The sequence below is a fragment of the Lissotriton helveticus genome, chromosome 12 (genome assembly GCF_964261635.1).
Source record: "Lissotriton helveticus chromosome 12, aLisHel1.1, whole genome shotgun sequence".
NCBI lineage: Eukaryota > Metazoa > Chordata > Amphibia > Caudata > Salamandridae > Lissotriton > Lissotriton helveticus.
This window is the reverse complement of record NC_136073.1, coordinates 866,742,822-866,760,383: the sequence shown is the minus strand read 5'-3', so window position 1 is coordinate 866,760,383 and position 17,562 is coordinate 866,742,822. Positions and strand designations below refer to the sequence as shown.

The 17,562-nt window shown below is 42.5% G+C and overlaps 2 protein-coding genes across 9 annotated transcripts in view; one reads left to right on the top strand and one right to left on the bottom strand.

Moving 5' to 3' along the window:
• The window catches only part of LOC144799290 (uncharacterized), a 35,812-nt gene extending 26,346 nt beyond the window's left edge, over window positions 1–9,466 (top strand). Inside the window, exon 6 of the mRNA XM_078670526.1 lies at window positions 9,463–9,466. Coding sequence (XP_078526652.1) covers window positions 9,463–9,466 — 4 coding nt within the window. The remainder of the gene's footprint in view (window positions 1–9,462) is intronic.
• The window catches only part of PDE4C (phosphodiesterase 4C), a 1,009,779-nt gene that overhangs the window by 175,252 nt on the left and 816,965 nt on the right, over window positions 1–17,562 (bottom strand). The window lies entirely within an intron of this gene.

Here is a 17,562-nt window from a genome sequence, read left to right as displayed (position 1 = left end):
TGGCAGGCGTGCCGAAAGACAATCCAGGAGTGAAAGATGCCCCTGGCAATCCCTAACTGACTATTGTACTACTGAATATCGACACCAACAATATCGTCGTATAAGGTTATTGAGGAACGAATATCGTAAGTGCATATGGGGAAGTACAGATTTACTATTCCTTAATCCACATTTTTTTCACCTCCAGCTGGGCCGAAATTAACCTTTTCCGTGCTCATGACGAGCTCAGCTCGTTATGAGGCACGGTGCTCCGGTGCTCATGACGAGCTGAGCTCATCATGAGCCGTGGAATGCTCACACGCGGGAATAATTCCCCTGCTGTGCTGAGCGTCCCACGGGAACGGGTGTGTTCATGACAAGCTCAGCTCGTCATGAGCACATGAGCACTGTGCCTCATGACGAGCTCAGCTCGTCATGAGCATGGGGGCACTGTGCGCGCCCTCCCGCCCCCAGCACAGCAGGGGAATTACCCCCGCTGCGAAGGGGTTAAAGGGCCATCAGGCTTCCTTTTGGTTTTATATGCGGACTGGGAACTGCCTGGTACCTTACATTTAAATGTAAATGCCACAGAGGGAAACAAAGGCACACAGCTTGCCTTCTCTTCAGAGGTACTTAGAGAGGCCTGCTTTTGCCCTTGTTCTGTCCATGTATATAAAGGCAGACACTGAAGGCTGTCGAATGGGTTAGTCTGTCCCAGTATTTACTCAAATAATTTAAATAGCACGCTTTTATTTGTTTTATAGCGCTACAACGTGACGTCAGGAGGTCATTTGCATACTGTCTTACTTGGTCAGTCCGCCCACTTCTTTTAATAGGACATGTGCCCTGCTAACAACCATTGACAAAGCCAATAGTCCTGACTAGTTGTAAGTATGATGTGACTTGTTGTATCATATATCTGGATGCAATGACAGAAACAGCAAAATACAAGTCGGTCGGCACATTATGCTAAGCACAGATTTTTAGCTCATGTGCTTAAGCCACACCCTTAATTACATGGGCCACGCCCCTTTGAGAGACACCCGCTCCCAGTTTTTTCATCCCACTTAAAGCCCTGGTCTTTTGGAATGTAACCAGTGACCATGTAAAGCACTCCAATATCTTCGGGCCCTGGTTGAGGCTATTTAAAAATGCAACAAAAATGTTAAGAGGGCAACTGAGTGTTAAACTTCCCTTCTTCGGCAGTTGTGTAGTTTATTAGTTCACTTCCAGCCATTTGGAAGCCGAAATGATACATGCATTTACTGATTGTGTCAACTCTGTATAGAAGAAAGAAACTTCTCGGTTCCCGTCTTGTTTGCGGTTGCCATGGAGACGTGTGTCCTTGATGTGTTGAGCCACAAGTCTGCAAACACAGATTTGCTTTGCAGAATGCTAATCCCTCTGGGGCTGGTACAGGGCCAACGCCTTGGCGGCCTCTCCGGTGCCCTGGCTTTCTCCTGGCTTCTCTAGAGGTGGGCGTGGCCAGGGGGCCCCTGGGCCTCTCACGGGACTCTGCTCTCAGTAGTAGCTACAACTGTTTCAAACTGATTTTGACAGGAAATTGTGCATTGGTTGGGAGTGCGTAGGCAGGCAGGCGTCACTCCAAGCACCAAAAGTAACATTTTGAAAAGGAAATCGTAAGAAAATAAATTGTGTCGTTTCTTGTTCGAATAATATATATTTTTTTATAATTTAAACTGCGTCACAGGGCGACTGTAGTATTGCAACATCTCTGCACGTCATGGGAGGGAAGGTGGCAGACAGTATGGCAAGTCTCGCTATACATTAAAATAGTCTATCAAACAGGAGCGCCCATCCCCAAAAATTATTTTGTGACTATGCATTTTTTATTCAATATTTTGTCATTTAAAAATTATGTTTCGCTCTTTTTACTTAGACGAGTATTGAAGGCACAATATTCCAACTTTTGGGTTTTGCTGAAAACTACCAAGCCTGCAAATGTTCAGTTATGCATCTTGGGTGGTTCCGCAGAATTCCACATTTCCAAACTTCCTAACTATTGCAAAATCAATTTATTGTCACACACTCACAGAAGTTGCAAACTCTCACTCCTTATTTCTAAAAACGATTTCACACTATCTGTTGTAATTTGCTGCGTTACATGCATTGATTTGCCACAGGAATGATGTCATTTTGTAGCTGCAGCGTTTTATGCATAATTTGGGATTTACTGCATTTGGGACATAATCCATCATCTGCTGCATAACCTGTGGATTTTAACAACAACAAAAATAGTTTCGAGCTCAAACGGTTCAAAAGTTACTAAAAACTCTGACATGCTGCCGCGCAGTGGGAGGCCGTTTGCAAGGGTTGACTGGCAACCTTTCTGTTGCCTATTACTGTATGTGGGTGTTAGTCTGCTACTAACGAGGTGAAACCTTTGCCCAGACAGAACTAAGGGGGATATTATCAAGGGGGTTTATCTCCGCTTTTTTGGCTTTAAAAGCCAAGAAAGCGGAGATAAAATTATCTCCCTATTACCTAGCTGTCGCTAACACCAGTTAGCGACAGCTAGTAGGAGATAGCGACCATCTTGGGCCCCACTTTGCATGTCAGTGATATTTATCACTAATGACATGCAAAGTGGGCGTGCCAAGATGTTAACGACTGGAAACAGTCGCTAACATCGCTATCTCCTATTACCAACTTATGGAGAAAAGCTAACACCTGCCCTGAGCAGTTCTTAGCCATGTTATCCAATGGGAGGTGGATAACATGGCTAAGAGCATTAGCTCGATAATGCATGAATATCGCTGACTTTTCAGCGATATTCATGCATTGCGGCCGATTTTTATCGCATTTGCGATAAACCTTGGTAATACCAAGGTTTATTTGCGATAAAAATCGCCGCAGCTCAGCGGTACATTTTTGTCTCTAACCAAGCAATAGCGATAATTATCGCTATTGCTTGGTAATATGCCCCTAAATTGTGTAAAACAGACAAAATAATGAAGTAATTCTATCACAAAATGTGTTGTATTACCCGCATAAATGGCCTGTTCTTGCCGCATATTTTAGTCAACCCTGCCACATAATTTGGTCATACCCCCAGCATTATTCCAGTTGCCCTCATTATACGTCATGGGTTTCCACGGTAATATAAAACTTTATAGTTGTGTACCTGAAACAGAACGCACAGCATTTTACAAAAGCGCTGTGCCCGTATATGTAAAAATCACAGCCTGCTTTACAAATTGTGCTCAAGTTGACATTTTATGTGCCAAGCAATCTTTGAATTAATGTATGTTCTTATAACACAACCAGGCTTGTTGCACATGAGATTGCTTCAGAAGACCAAAAATAGAAATTGCCATTGACAAAGCCAATAGGCCTCACCTTTTTGGCTGCCAAAGCAGACCTATTGACTTTGCCAATGCTTTTTTTGTTGATGCTGTTCAGAAGGAGTGGACCAAGCAAATCCGATCAATGAGAACATGCAGGTACGTACAACACGGGTAACATCCTTGAGAAATTGTTTCTTTGATTCATACATTGACCTGTGGACAGTGAAAAACTTGTACTTGGCAGTAGAAACCAGGGAAATGGAGGGGTGGAGTCTGCATACTAGATACTAGGCATAGTTTAAATATTATGGGAACTCGAGAGAAGAAATTTGGCAAAGCCAAGGTGGCATATGAAGCAACCTCATAGTGTCAGCAACATAATCTAGCTGAAAAACAACTGCTACGTGGCGAACAGAGTTCATACACTGTTGCAAGTTGAGGGAATAGTCAACAGTGTCTAAATTATAACGATTTATGCCAGGGTGTAGTTTAATGTAAAACTGATTGACTGTCTGACCAGAGTAAGGAAGGTGGAAATATCCTTAAGCCGAAACGTCAGACCACAGATGTTATCGATCACCACCAACGCACTTGGACTTAGAATAAAATATCCTTCAAGGGACCACTCTTGACGCGAAACGACAACAAAACCCCTTTGTCAAGATGGAAGATCACCCTTGCCGCAGACCCAGCTGAGACGTCGCTGCTCCGCGCGGTTTGCGTTCAGGACTCGATGCGATTTCTGAAGTACACAAAAGAAGGCTTTGTGCTCTGGAAATGTCTTGAAACTTAACAGCGGTAACTGCTGCAGAAGGAGATAATAGGAAGGAAAAGCGATGGGCTACAGGCCTATTGTGAAAACTGAATGCCGCTTTCTCTGGGGCATGGGGCCAAGCGAAGATGACAACATCCGGCTTCTCGTTTCATAAGTTAGACATTTAAGAATGGTGACATATAGTTGCTAATCTTATAAGGTGAGTCAGGACCTGCGTATGGGAGAATATTCTGTGATGGTTCAGCTTCAGCGGAGAAGGCCTGTGTGAAATACACTTCCAGCTGCTGTTGGAAAAGCGTTAAATGCTAACTTCGTCCATGAAACGTATGTTTTTTTCCGTGAATATATATATATATATACACATACACACAAATGCATCTGGACCTAGTTTGGATGGATACTAGCTTTAATAAATCAATGTTGGCTTTTAATTTTGCTAAAATGCAGAGGGGGGCACAGACCTCAAGTCAGGCCCTGGTGGTGAGATCTTATGCACAACGTATAGAAATCCAAACTACAGGTGGTCAGGATTCTAATTCTAGCAGTGAAGCTTGTCCATTGGTGCCAGCCGTACCTGGGTCCCGAGCCTGGAGATGCGAGTGTTCTTCTCTTTCAGGGAGCGGTTGTAACCCTACAAGGTTGATGTGGAGGCACGGGACTCAACTAAAGTCTACAGAGCCCAACTGGCCATGTAGGCTTCTTTAATGACACCCTGTGGAGGCCACACCAGCCACAGCGAAGCGACTGAAGCTAGCCAGGCTGTGAGGCTTCCTTCCAAGGTGTGCAAAGCACACTCAAAGGCAGACTCACTCTACTGACCAGGAGTAAGGTGTGCGACCTGGACTATGATGAGAGGCCGCCTATGGCCCGCCAAGTGGTACCAGCAGTTTGAGGATCTGGGTAGTTTTAGCAGCTCCCAGCCATCACCTACCATAAGAACTGAGCAGAGACAATTTCCTTGAGTTTGCTTCCTCAGCAATGCTTCCTATAAATGTTATTTTACTCCCATTCTGTCACAACCACTCTACTTCTCCATAACATGTTACTATCTCTCTCTCCAACTCTTTATCTTTCATTCGCCTTCCTTTCCACCAGGCGGCTATTTTGTACTCGGGTGGCAGCTGTCTCAATGCCAACGGTTGTGACGTGCCGTGACCACCCATTCTAGCCATCGAAAGTCATGCTAGGGGATGCAAATTCTCACTCACCAATGTAACGTTGGTACAATCCTCTTGTAGTACGGAGTGGGCAAAACTCTGCGACCTCTGCCGCCGGAGTGGAATTTTCCACCCATCCCTAGTTTTGAACCCCTTTCACAACCTACACTGGCCTGTTTTATAGACAGATCTGGAGCATGGCGTCATTGTAACAGTCATTGGCATTCAGATAAGAGCCCTGTCAGTTAAATTTCAACCTTGACTTGTGATTGATCCATAGAAATGAGCAAGTTGACCTCTATCTGACCTCTAGTTGGGGTTGGATTGTGCCTGCTAGGACAAATGTGTCTTGCTTGATTTTGAAGCACAGTCCAGGAAATGGCAAAGATATATAAAACTCCCAAACTAAACTCTGCCTCACAGAAGTGGCTAGAGGTTATTGGAATAGCAAACTGACAAAAGTCTTTCCTCCTTCTCTTGGATCCAGGAATCCCTAACTCCACAGTCTTTGAAGCAAAGAACGATTGGCAAAAAAGCATGAATGTATGGGGAGTCGCTTGCTATTTCAACCGGAAGGTAGAAAAATATTTCTATAACTCCATTCGTGGAGGTGTAACAGTTCCCAGGCACACTAATCTGGTGCATAAACTCCCCAAAACGTGCCGCAATCCTGACATTGACTATGCCCCATCTTGCATAGGTACCCAGGATGCAACAGCAGCCTCCTCTGGTGCTCCAGACAATTAGATATTCCCATTAGGAATATTTTGTGGCCAGTTTGTGCCATTATATTTCTCTCAGCTTGCAGCATTGAGCCACCGCTGAACTAAAACATTTGTGAATACTGTTTAAGAAGAATCCTGCTCTCCCTTAAGGACATGTACTCTTCGAACCTTGTCCTTGACCGTGGAGACCCTGCCATTTGACCGATGCCCGGTGGAGCTACCCGATAGCTGAAGAGGAGGAGATGGGCTGCGGATTCCCCCTCGGCCGTCACCTAACCAGCCGGATCTTGGGCAGACTTTCTCTTCGTCTCTCCGTTGTATCTATACACTGCCCCTTTCTCCCCTACCCCCTTACCCTTGTCACTCCATTTTTCTTGTCTTCGATGGTCCTTAAATGTTTTTACTGATATCATTGGTAACTTGTAACTGATGTAAGTTTGCAACCATGTGGAAGCGCTCTGATACCTTCGGGTCTAGCCAGCACTATATAAAACTCTTCAAATAAATAAATAAATACAGTAATGCCTTCAAGTCTATTTTCTAACTGCAAAATAAAATTCACAGGGGCTAATACGAACAAAAAATATTGTATCAGAAGCTACAAGCTTCCAGTAGAAATAGTGTGATGTAGCGCTGAGCTTCAGCAGACCAGTAGTCTTCAATGCACGCTATGTTTCTAGTCCTTGGTTTTCATGTAACAAATCAATGCATTGTGGGGCCTGTAGTCTTCCTGAGTGTGAAAAATAGTGATAAGGCCGCACACCTGGTAACTGTGATGTAATTTCCAGCCTATATGGAGCAGTGTTCATTTTGATTGTACCGCACAGACGATGTAAATTAATGTGTCTTGGTTTCTTTCAGCCCTAAGATATTTATTCAAATCAGACTTCAGAATTACCAATATGTGTGCCACATTTGTACATCCCATGTAACTGATAGCTTTTTATTTTGTTAATTTTTTTTAGAAATGCTTGTAAACTTTAGCTTATACAGCAGGTATATGGCTGGAGCCACACCCTACCCTCATGATCCGTTTAAGCGCAGAGATACCCTTCCGGGAGTCGATTCTAGCGCTATACATATTAAAAAAACCACTTTTTTCCGCACCTGTTAACTTGCTGAAGCCACACCCTACCCTCATGATCCGTTTAAGCGCAGAGATACCCCTACGGGGGTCGAATCTAGCGCTATATAAACAAATAAATTAATTAATTTTATTGCATGCCCATTTGAAAACCGTCTGCAGTATCTAACCTCACTTTGTTAAAGTTATGAAACTCGCTCCTTTGCAATCAGAAGAAGTCAAAGTAATGACAAAAGCTCACCTTAAAAGAGCTAGCAACAACTCATCACATGACTCTGAATGGCCTTCAAGTCTGCATTTAAGGACTAAAGGAAAAACATCTTATTACATCCTTTCTCTCTAGGAACTCAAGGGTATCTTGGGGTGCAGCATAAACCCCCCCCACACCTCCAGTTCCACCGCCCTTGGATACAGCCTATGACAGACAGACAGATGGACGGACGGATGGACAGTTGTTCTGGAGCCAGCTCTCAGTCGCCCGCCGCACTCCTCAGCCTTCCTACATCAAGACGGACAGGTGGACAGATGTGGCTGGGGCTTCCGGCTGAGGTCTATTTCACTGTTCGTGTTCACCTTTCACCTTAGGAGCATCACTAAAAACTAAAGATGCTTTCAAAGCCGTGTCTCATGGGGCACATCCAATGCCGCAGCTCGCGCCTTCCATGTACCCGGCATCTCTTCGGGCACCTCTTCACAGCTCGTGGTCACACCGTACAGGACCACTTAAGGACCACTCAGACAGGACCTCTCGAGGGGCATTCATCTTGCACCTGGTTTCCTGGTTTGCCTCTAATGCTAGCCTTCGGTAAAGGCCCAAAATTACAGGATAGGCAAATGTCAACAGTTGAGACCTGAGCTGTGGGCTTTAAAGCCGCATTAAATAAAACAACCCCCATTATTTTTGGGTGAAAAACTCTGTGTGCCTAGATGCGGGGAATGCAGTTAACAATGGGGTTGAGCGATATTGACAACTCTTCCACCCTGAGAATTTGCAGTTTGTCAACCTCTCAAATTCTTGCTTAAGGGAGATATTTTCCACCTAAAATGTTCTGGTGGGATATTTTTTCTTGACAAATTTTGAAATAAATTTTGAGTATTTTTTTGCCCTGCAAAGTGTACTTTTTAAAATAGATTTTTTACAGTTTTTTTAAAAAGAAGTATCCAAAATTTACCTTATGGAAATTTCTGCAATTTCACACAGCCGGGTTCTCAAATCCAGCATGTTAGTTTAATATCAGTAAAGTAGTATAGATCTAAATTAAAAAACAGACACTTCAGAAGATAAAGGGTCTACAAAGCACAACGTGCCGCTCTTCACAAGCACTGACAGGCCTGTAATGCTTTTCTTAAACCTTCTGATGCCGGAAGGTGTGAGGTTGGAGGTGCTGAACAAAAATGGTCTCAGTGTTCTAGCCTGGAAATTGATTCCAGACATTTAGAACAGGTTATCTAATCTTAAGAATTGGCGTGTTACTGATATCTCTTTGTCACGCAGTATAAGAACGAAGACAAATGCACTTAACCCCAACAAAGAAAGGAGAGAGGTACAGAGCGGCAAAATGCATCACTGCTGTTCTCTGGATAAAAGCATCGATTTAAGTACCAAATTAGAGATGTAATTTTTCAGGAAAAAAAATTGAACACAGATAATGATTTCCAGCGAGTAAACTCTTTGATCTTTCGTGAAAATGGCAAAAAGGTTGAAAGCGGAATGTGCCGGAGCTATTCTGAAAAGCGGCGGCTATATTTAGCCTTCCGACTCATTTCCCGGCCTCAACTGTCCAGTTGTAATTATTCTGTCTGAGGTTTCAAAGCGTGTGTATCAGTTAGTCTCAAATTTTTTTCTCCCAAAGATACACAAATTTTGCATAGTCTATATCCTAATGTGAATTTGCCATAGGTGATCTTACCTAGAATAAAATGTAGAGAACTGCCGACAGGCCTGTACTTTTGAAACTTTGACGTGCGACAGAATCTGCCCTCACACATCACAGATAGAATCCGTTCCCAATTTCTTTAAAACCAAATTCGGCTTTGAGAGTGGGATACACACTATTTACATAAATAGAATGTTATTTCCTATAGTTAATGCTCTAAGGTCGGCTGTAATTCCCATCTAAAACATAATTGCAACAATCTCATTTTTACGTTTTTTCGTATGTCTATTTCTTACGGTATGTATATGACATGAACTGGCTTCACAGATCTCTTAGTCCTCTGGAATTATGTATTTATTCACTCCCATCCATGAGCAGCTCACACATTCCATGCTGTTTCTTTGCATTTTGGTATGTGAACAATTGGTACGTAAAAAATGTGAAATTTAAAAATGGTAGTGGTAAAAAAATCAAATTTTACCACTTTCCTCTGACAGTTACTCTGTGTTAACACTATCTCTTAAGCCTTAATCTGTCTCATACTCTAAATTTAACAGCTAAACTCTAAGCTTAACACTTATATAATTCCTGTGCTATTCATCAGGACTTAATTTGAGTGGGTGGTTTCCGGTGTTCAGTGCCAGCAATTAATTGTCAACACTAGCACCTATGAAAGCTAGCCAAATGGTGGTGCTGTTTGCCTAATTTTGTGATGAAGACAACAACAGTTGTTTATTAATTCTATATACATTAAAAATCACTAATACCTGCCACCCAAAACATAATAGAATAGCTTGGACGGCAAGTAGTAGTAATTTTTAATGTACATGAAGTCTGAGTCGTCATTGATAGCGCTGACATTGGCAACGGGTGGTGCAGGCTGCAGTGTTCTCCTGACAAGGGCCCTGTCACTTATTCTTTTAAAAGTTACATACTAGTAAAGATTACATATACACATATTGTATTTGTATAGCAAAATATTCATCTCCAAAGAGGCATCTAGGTACTATTGACACATAGAGATTTATTGTTATCTAGCTCAGTGGTTCTCATTTTATCAACCACAGAAGGATGAAAGGCTGAGTGAACCTACTGGGATTCTAATCCTGGACCAAACACAGATCTCAGGAGTGGATGCAACAGTTCACTGAGCCACCAAACCCTGAGATGATCTAAGATATATATATATATATATATATATAGATATATATATGCAGGCTCCAATTTCCGAAGATACCCAGCTGGGTTTACAGGAAAAACAGCACTCACACGGGCAGCAGCAGTATTTTCAGCAGATCGGTTTATTCAACAAAAGCAAACAGACGCGTTTCGGGAGTAAACTCCCTTCGTCAGTGTTATCATTTGAGCGCCAAACTTTTTACCCTTATCACTGTTCATGCCCAATGGCGACACAAACAAAGGACTAATGCATATACATGCGTGTGGCGCGCCATCTTTGAACGCCTACAATCTATACAAAATCGTCTGTATGAGATATAACAATTCACAATGTTTTAATTGTGTGACAACTTCTATAAAAGACGTAAGTGTGTTGACACTTCAAACAATCTCGCCGTGTATCGGCAAAAGTTATAATAGACAATAGAGTCACCAAAACCAGCCATATGCCTGAGAGACAAGGCATTACCAAGAATGCATGATCAGAGCGTAAAATCGCTATCTTCATAATAAATGCTATACTAAGCAAAATCTTGCCGTGGATCGGCACTTGCAACCTATCATCAGGTTGCTAAATTCTCAGGTCATTGACAAAAAGAAAAACACACAAAACAAAATATATATCTCAGTTTGACGATAAAACTTACTTGTGCTATATACATTTTCAGAATTTCACCCCGACACATAATCACAAATCTTCCAAAATATTGCAAACAGTTTCATATACTTCATCATATGTTATACAATGTGTTCTTAGCCCAAGTGAGAGGCAAGTTCCTCCCCCATATTCAGTCCCTTCGGAGCCTTGGTCTCAAGATCAATGATAAATCTAGATTCTAATCTTCTCAGAACCTGTAGCCGATTGCCTCCTCTGGGGTTCTCAGTTACTTGATCTAGACAGAAATATCTTAACAAAGTCCTATCACTCTTATGTTTGATGGCAAAATGCCGTGCTACTGGGTAGCTAAAATCTTTATTGGCAATTGCCCGCATGTGTTCCAGTATCCGGAGCTTAACAGGATTGATGGTGCTTCCCACATACCTTAACAAACAAGGACAGACCAAACAGTAAACCGCGTGGTCTGTTTGACAAGACATAAATTTTGTGATTTTCTTTCCTCCTTGGCACCCTGGCACCTCATATGTCAACGTTCTTTTGCTTGCCGAGCATGCTTTGCATTTCCCGCACGGGAAAAAACCCTTTGCATCTTTCAATGTTCCTAGCTGTTTCTTCTCAACTGGAAGATAACTGTGAACCATTTCGTCTCGCAGCGACCTTGCCCTCCTAAAGGTGATAGCAGGCACAACTGGAATGTCTGAACCTACAATTGGGTCAGATTTAAGAATGTGCCAGTGTTTGGACAGGATTGATCTTAACCTGTAAGAATTCGCAGCAAACGGTGTGATCATCCTGAATTGAACTTTATCAGATTGGGAGATCTCTTTCTTTTCAAACAATTTGCTGCGAGGTATTTTTCTGACTTTTTTCAGAGTTTCATATAGCTGGTTTGGATTATAGCCTCTATTTTGGAACCTCTCTATGCTATCGGTGGCAGCTTTCTCAAAATCTTCATTGTGGGTACAATTACGTTTTAATCGTAAGAGTTCCCCGTAAGGGATATTGGAGATGAGTTTTCGGGAATGACTGCTTGAAGCGTGCAAGACGCTATTACCCGCAGTCGGTTTCCGATACGATTGGGTGCTGATTTTACCATTCCTCACACTCACTTCTAGATCAAGGTAATTCACTTTGTCTCTACTGATATCCCCAGTAAATTTGAGGTTGCACTCATTGTTATTTAGCACTGTAATATACTCATTAGCCTCTTCTATAGACCCATTCCACACTAGGAGCAGGTCATCAATATACCTGCTCCAAGCCACTATCTTATTGTTCCAAGCGGCATTTCCAGGGGCCCAGGCTACCTGCTCCTCCCACCAGCCCACGAATAAATTCGCGTAGCTGGGGGCGAAGCAGGAGCCCATCGCCGTACCAGAGCACTGTTGATATATAGTATCCTGAAAAAGAAAGATATTATTATAGAGACAAAATCTTATAAGTTCCAACAACATCTTGTTGTGTAAAGCAAATCTCAATTCTCTTTGATTCAGGAAGAATTCAACAGCCATAAGTCCTTGTTCGTGGTCTATACAAGTATAGAGACTTGTTATGTCCAATGTGATCAGTATATATGAGGGTTGCCAAGTAATAGACTCTATTTTTTCGATGAAATCTGTGGAATCTCGTATATATGATTTCAAAGATAGTACAAAGCCAAAAAGAAAATGATCAAGGAATTTGGAAAGGTTCTCAGTCAAACCTCCTATAGAGGAGATAATAGGTCTTCCAGGGGGGTTAAGAATGCTCTTGTGAACCTTGGGCAGGTGGTAGAAACAGGGTAAGATAGGGTTCATGGTTTTAAGAAAGAAATATTCCTCCAATTCGATCATTTGTCGATCCTGCCACTTTTTAAGCAATTTATACAGTTCCTCGATACTGGTCAAATAGTCCTTTTTCGTGATGATACTATAGCATGTGCGGTCATCAAGCTGTCGCTTTGCTTCTGCGACATATTGCACTCTAGACATGATGACTATGTTGCCTCCTTTATCGGGGGGTTTGCAGACAATCTTAGGATCCTCCATCAGGCACCTCACCGCCTGTTGTTGTTCCTTGGTCATGTTGTGGTGCCTCTTCTGGGGATTAGATTCCATCCTCATGGCAGCCAGATCCCTGGTTACCACCTCTGCAAAGACATCAATTGCGTCCGCTGCAGTCTGGGGGACAAATCTTGAAGCAAGTTTGAAACTACTCTTCGGTGCTTCTTGCTCTATATTAACATTGTCCAATCTTTGTGTTAGCGTGTTCCTCGCCGCATTGATCTCCATTTCATCATCTCTTCTAAGATTCTGCAAAACTTCACAGGCCGTTAGGTCATTGACCGTTAATAGATCGGTATCTTTGTTATTTCTAAGATGTTTTGATTCTTGCTTGGTTGGCTTAATCTTAAAAAACTTGTGCAACTTGATCTTTCGAGTGAACTTATAAAGGTCTATGCGTGTCTGTGTATATTCCATATTCTTTGTTGGGCAAAAGGTTAGTCCCAATTTCAAAACAGACTCTTCCAATGGTGTTAGAGGTCTTTCGGACAAATTAACGATGGTAAGTTGGTCTGAATTATTCACCATTTGCCTCTCCTTTGGCTCCTGGTTACTCGTGCTGTTGTTCTTGTTTGTCCTCTGCCTTTTGCCTTTCCATCCTCCTCGCCTTGTTTGCCGGCGTTTTCTGGGGGCTTGTTCTTGCCGCCCCGCAGCCAACTCTCTCGAATGACTTTGAACTCCTGCTGAAAAGGAGTTTTCGTGGTCATTGCCGCAGGCATTGTGGTTTGGCCAGGCATTTCATCTCCCGAGTGTTCACTCTGGTTGACGTCAGAATCTGAGGTCTCAACTCTCGTTTCTGTTGATGTACTCGGCAACTGGTTTTTTCTGGCCACCTCCTTGCGCGGTTGGTCATATTTTCTATGAAAGGTCAGGACCCTTCCCATTGCATAGTCCCGCTCGTCTCGGTCAAATTTCTCTTGTTTCCTAAGTTTGATTTTGGTCTCATATTTTTGGAGTCTCTTCTTCATATTGGCCCTAAGTTGTACCCTCCCACCACTTGCGCAGTTCTCGTTCATATAGTTTCTCAAGTTTTTGAAACTGCATAGATAGAGTGTTGGAGACAGTCACGTTAATAGCTGGTGGTGGTTTTGAAACATCGGGGTTTTTATTCTTAAAAATGTCTCCAGCCGCATCGCGGCGCTCTGACATGTTAAACATCTTTCTTTGTTGCCACAGTCTTTGGTCTCCCGGTCCCGGGAGCCAAAACTTGAATCCGTCTGCTTGCTGCTGACTGCCCTTTCGCCCAACCGTCAGATTTGCAGAGTAAAACGGAAAAAGTGCATAAATGCGCAGGCTTACCGTATTTAAGTCCGCCTGTTCCTGCACTCTCCGTTCCACTCCGGACGCTCGTTCCTTCCAAGGATAAGGCAATAAGGTTCTCCCTTTTTCCAAAAAGTCCGTTGACGGTGGTGCACTCACTCCAAATTAATGCAAGCTCCACAACACCACATATGTGAGTCACTCTAAGGGCGGGTGCCGAAAAACGCGATGGTGTTCGCGTACAATATGCAGGCTCCAATTTCCGAAGATACCCAGCCGGGTTTACAGGAAAAACAGCACTCACACGGGCAGCAGCAGTATTTTCAGCAGATCGGTTTATTCAACAAAAGCAAACAGACGCGTTTCGGGAGTAAACTCCCTTCGTCAGTGTTATCATTTGAGCGCCAAACTTTTTACCCTTATCACTGTTCATGCCCAATGGCGACACAAACAAAGGACTAATGCATATACATGCGTGTGGCGCGCCATCTTTGAACGCCTACAATCTATACAAAATCGTCTGTATGAGATATAACAATTCACAATGTTTTAATTGTGTGACAACGTCTATAAAAGACGTAAGTGTGTTGACACTTCAAACAATCTCGCCGTGTATCGGCAAAAGTTATAATAGACAATAGAGTCACCAAAACCAGCCATATGCCTGAGAGACAAGGCATTACCAAGAATGCATGATCAGAGCGTAAAATCGCTATCTTCATAATAAATGCTATACTAAGCAAAATCTTGGAATCGAGGAACTGTATAAATTGCTTAAAAAGTGGCAGGATCGACAAATGATCGAATTAGAGGAATATCTCTTTCTTAAAACCATGAACCCTATCTTACCCTGTTTCTACCACCTGTCCAAGGTTCACAAGAGCATTCTTAACCCCCCTGGAAGACCTATTATCTCCTCTATAGGAGGTTTGACTGAGAACCTTTCCAAATTCCTTGATCATTTTCTTTTTGGCTTTGTACTATCTTTGAAATCATATATACGAGATTCCACAGATTTCATCGAAAAAATAGAGTCTATTACTTGGCAACCCTCATATATACTGATCACATTGGACATAACAAGTCTCTATACTTGTATAGACCACGAACAAGGACTTATGGCTGTTGAATTCTTCCTGAATCAAAGAGAATTGAGATTTGCTTTACACAACAAGATGTTGTTGGAACTTATAAGATTTTGTCTCTATAATAATATCTTTCTTTTTCAGGATACTATATATCAACAGTGCTCTGGTACGGCGATGGGCTCCTGCTTCGCCCCCAGCTACGCGAATTTATTCGTGGGCTGGTGGGAGGAGCAGGTAGCCTGGGCCCCTGGAAATGCCGCTTGGAACAATAAGATAGTGGCTTGGAGCAGGTATATTGATGACCTGCTCCTAGTGTGGAATGGGTCTATAGAAGAGGCTAATGAATATATTTCAGTGCTAAATAACAATGAGTGCAACCTCAAATTTACTGGGGATATCAGTAGAGACAAAGTGAATTACCTTGATCTAGAAGTGAGTGTGAGGAATGGTAAAATCAGCACCCAATTGTATCGGAAACCGACTGCGGGTAATAGCGTCTTGCACGCTTCAAGCAGTCATTCCCGAAAACTCATCTCCAATATCCCTTACGGGGAACTCTTACGATTAAAACGTAATTGTACCCACAATGAAGATTTTGAGAAAGCTGCCACCGATAGCATAGAGAGGTTCCAAAATAGAGGCTATAATCCAAACCAGCTATATGAAACTCTGAAAAAAGTCAGAAAAATACCTCGCAGCAAATTGTTTGAAAAGAAAGAGATCTCCCAATCTGATAAAGTTCAATTCAGGATGATCACACCGTTTGCTGCGAATTCTTACAGGTTAAGATCAATCCTGTCCAAACACTGGCACATTCTTAAATCTGACCCAATTGTAGGTTCAGACATTCCAGTTGTGCCTGCTATCACCTTTAGGAGGGCAAGGTCGCTGCGAGACGAAATGGTTCACAGTTATCTTCCAGTTGAGAAGAAACAGCTAGGAACAATGAAAGATGCAAAGGGTTTTTTCCCGTGCGGGAAATGCAAAGCATGCTCGGCAAGCAAAAGAACGTTGACATATGAGGTGCCAGGGTGCCAAGGAGGAAAGAAAATCACAAAATTTATGTCTTGTCAAACAGACCACGTGGTTTACTGTTTGGTCTGTCCTTGTTTGTTAAGGTATGTGGGAAGCACCATCAATCCTGTTAAGCTCCGGATACTGGAACACATGCGGGCAATTGCCAATAAAGATTTTAGCTACCCAGTAGCACGGCATTTTGCCATCAAACATAAGAGTGATAGGACTTTGTTAAGATATTTCTGTCTAGATCAAGTAACTGAGAACCCCAGAGGAAGCAATCGGCTACAGGTTCTGAGAAGATTAGAATCTAGATTTATCATTGATCTTGAGACCAAGGCTCCGAAGGGACTGAATATGGGGGAGGAACTTGCCTCTCACTTGGGCTAAGAACACATTGTATAACATATGATGAAGTATATGAAACTGTTTGCAATATTTTGGAAGATTTGTGATTATGTGTCGGGGTGAAATTCTGAAAATGTATATAGCACAAGTAAGTTTTATCGTCAAACTGAGATATATATTTTGTTTTGTGTGTTTTTCTTTTTGTCAATGACCTGAGAATTTAGCAACCTGATGATAGGTTGCAAGTGCCGATCCACGGCAAGATTTTGCTTAGTATAGCATTTATTATGAAGATAGCGATTTTACGCTCTGATCATGCATTCTTGGTAATGCCTTGTCTCTCAGGCATATGGCTGGCTTTGGTGACTCTATTGTCTATTATAACTTTTGCCGATACACGGCGAGATTGTTTGAAGTGTCAACACACTTACGTCTTTTATAGACGTTGTCACACAATTAAAACATTGTGAATTGTTATATCTCATACAGACGATTTTGTATAGATTGTAGGCGTTCAAAGATGGCGCGCCACACGCATGTATATGCATTAGTCCTTTGTTTGTGTCGCCATTGGGCATGAACAGTGATAAGGGTAAAAAGTTTGGCGCTCAAATGATAACACTGACGAAGGGAGTTTACTCCCGAAACGCGTCTGTTTGCTTTTGTTGAATAAACCGATCTGCTGAAAATACTGCTGCTGCCCGTGTGAGTGCTGTTTTTCCTGTAAACCCGGCTGGGTATCTTCGGAAATTGGAGCCTGCATATTGTACGCGAACACCATCGCGTTTTTCGGCACCCGCCCTTAGAGTGACTCACATATGTGGTGTTGTGGAGCTTGCATAGATATATATATATATATATATATATATATCCGCTGCCGTTCGACAGAAAGGACCAGCACTCCCGTTAGTGTTAAACCCGGTTAGGATTTATTGTGCACAAAAATAAATATATATATATCTTAGTTCCTCCCACCAAGCGGCACAAAAAGTAGGCACTCTAGACGCCGTGTCCTTTTTACAATTCTTTATTGCTGCTCATCCACACACCGACACGTTTCGGCTGTCCTCAGCATTTCTAAAAAGTGTGAAATATATCTATCTC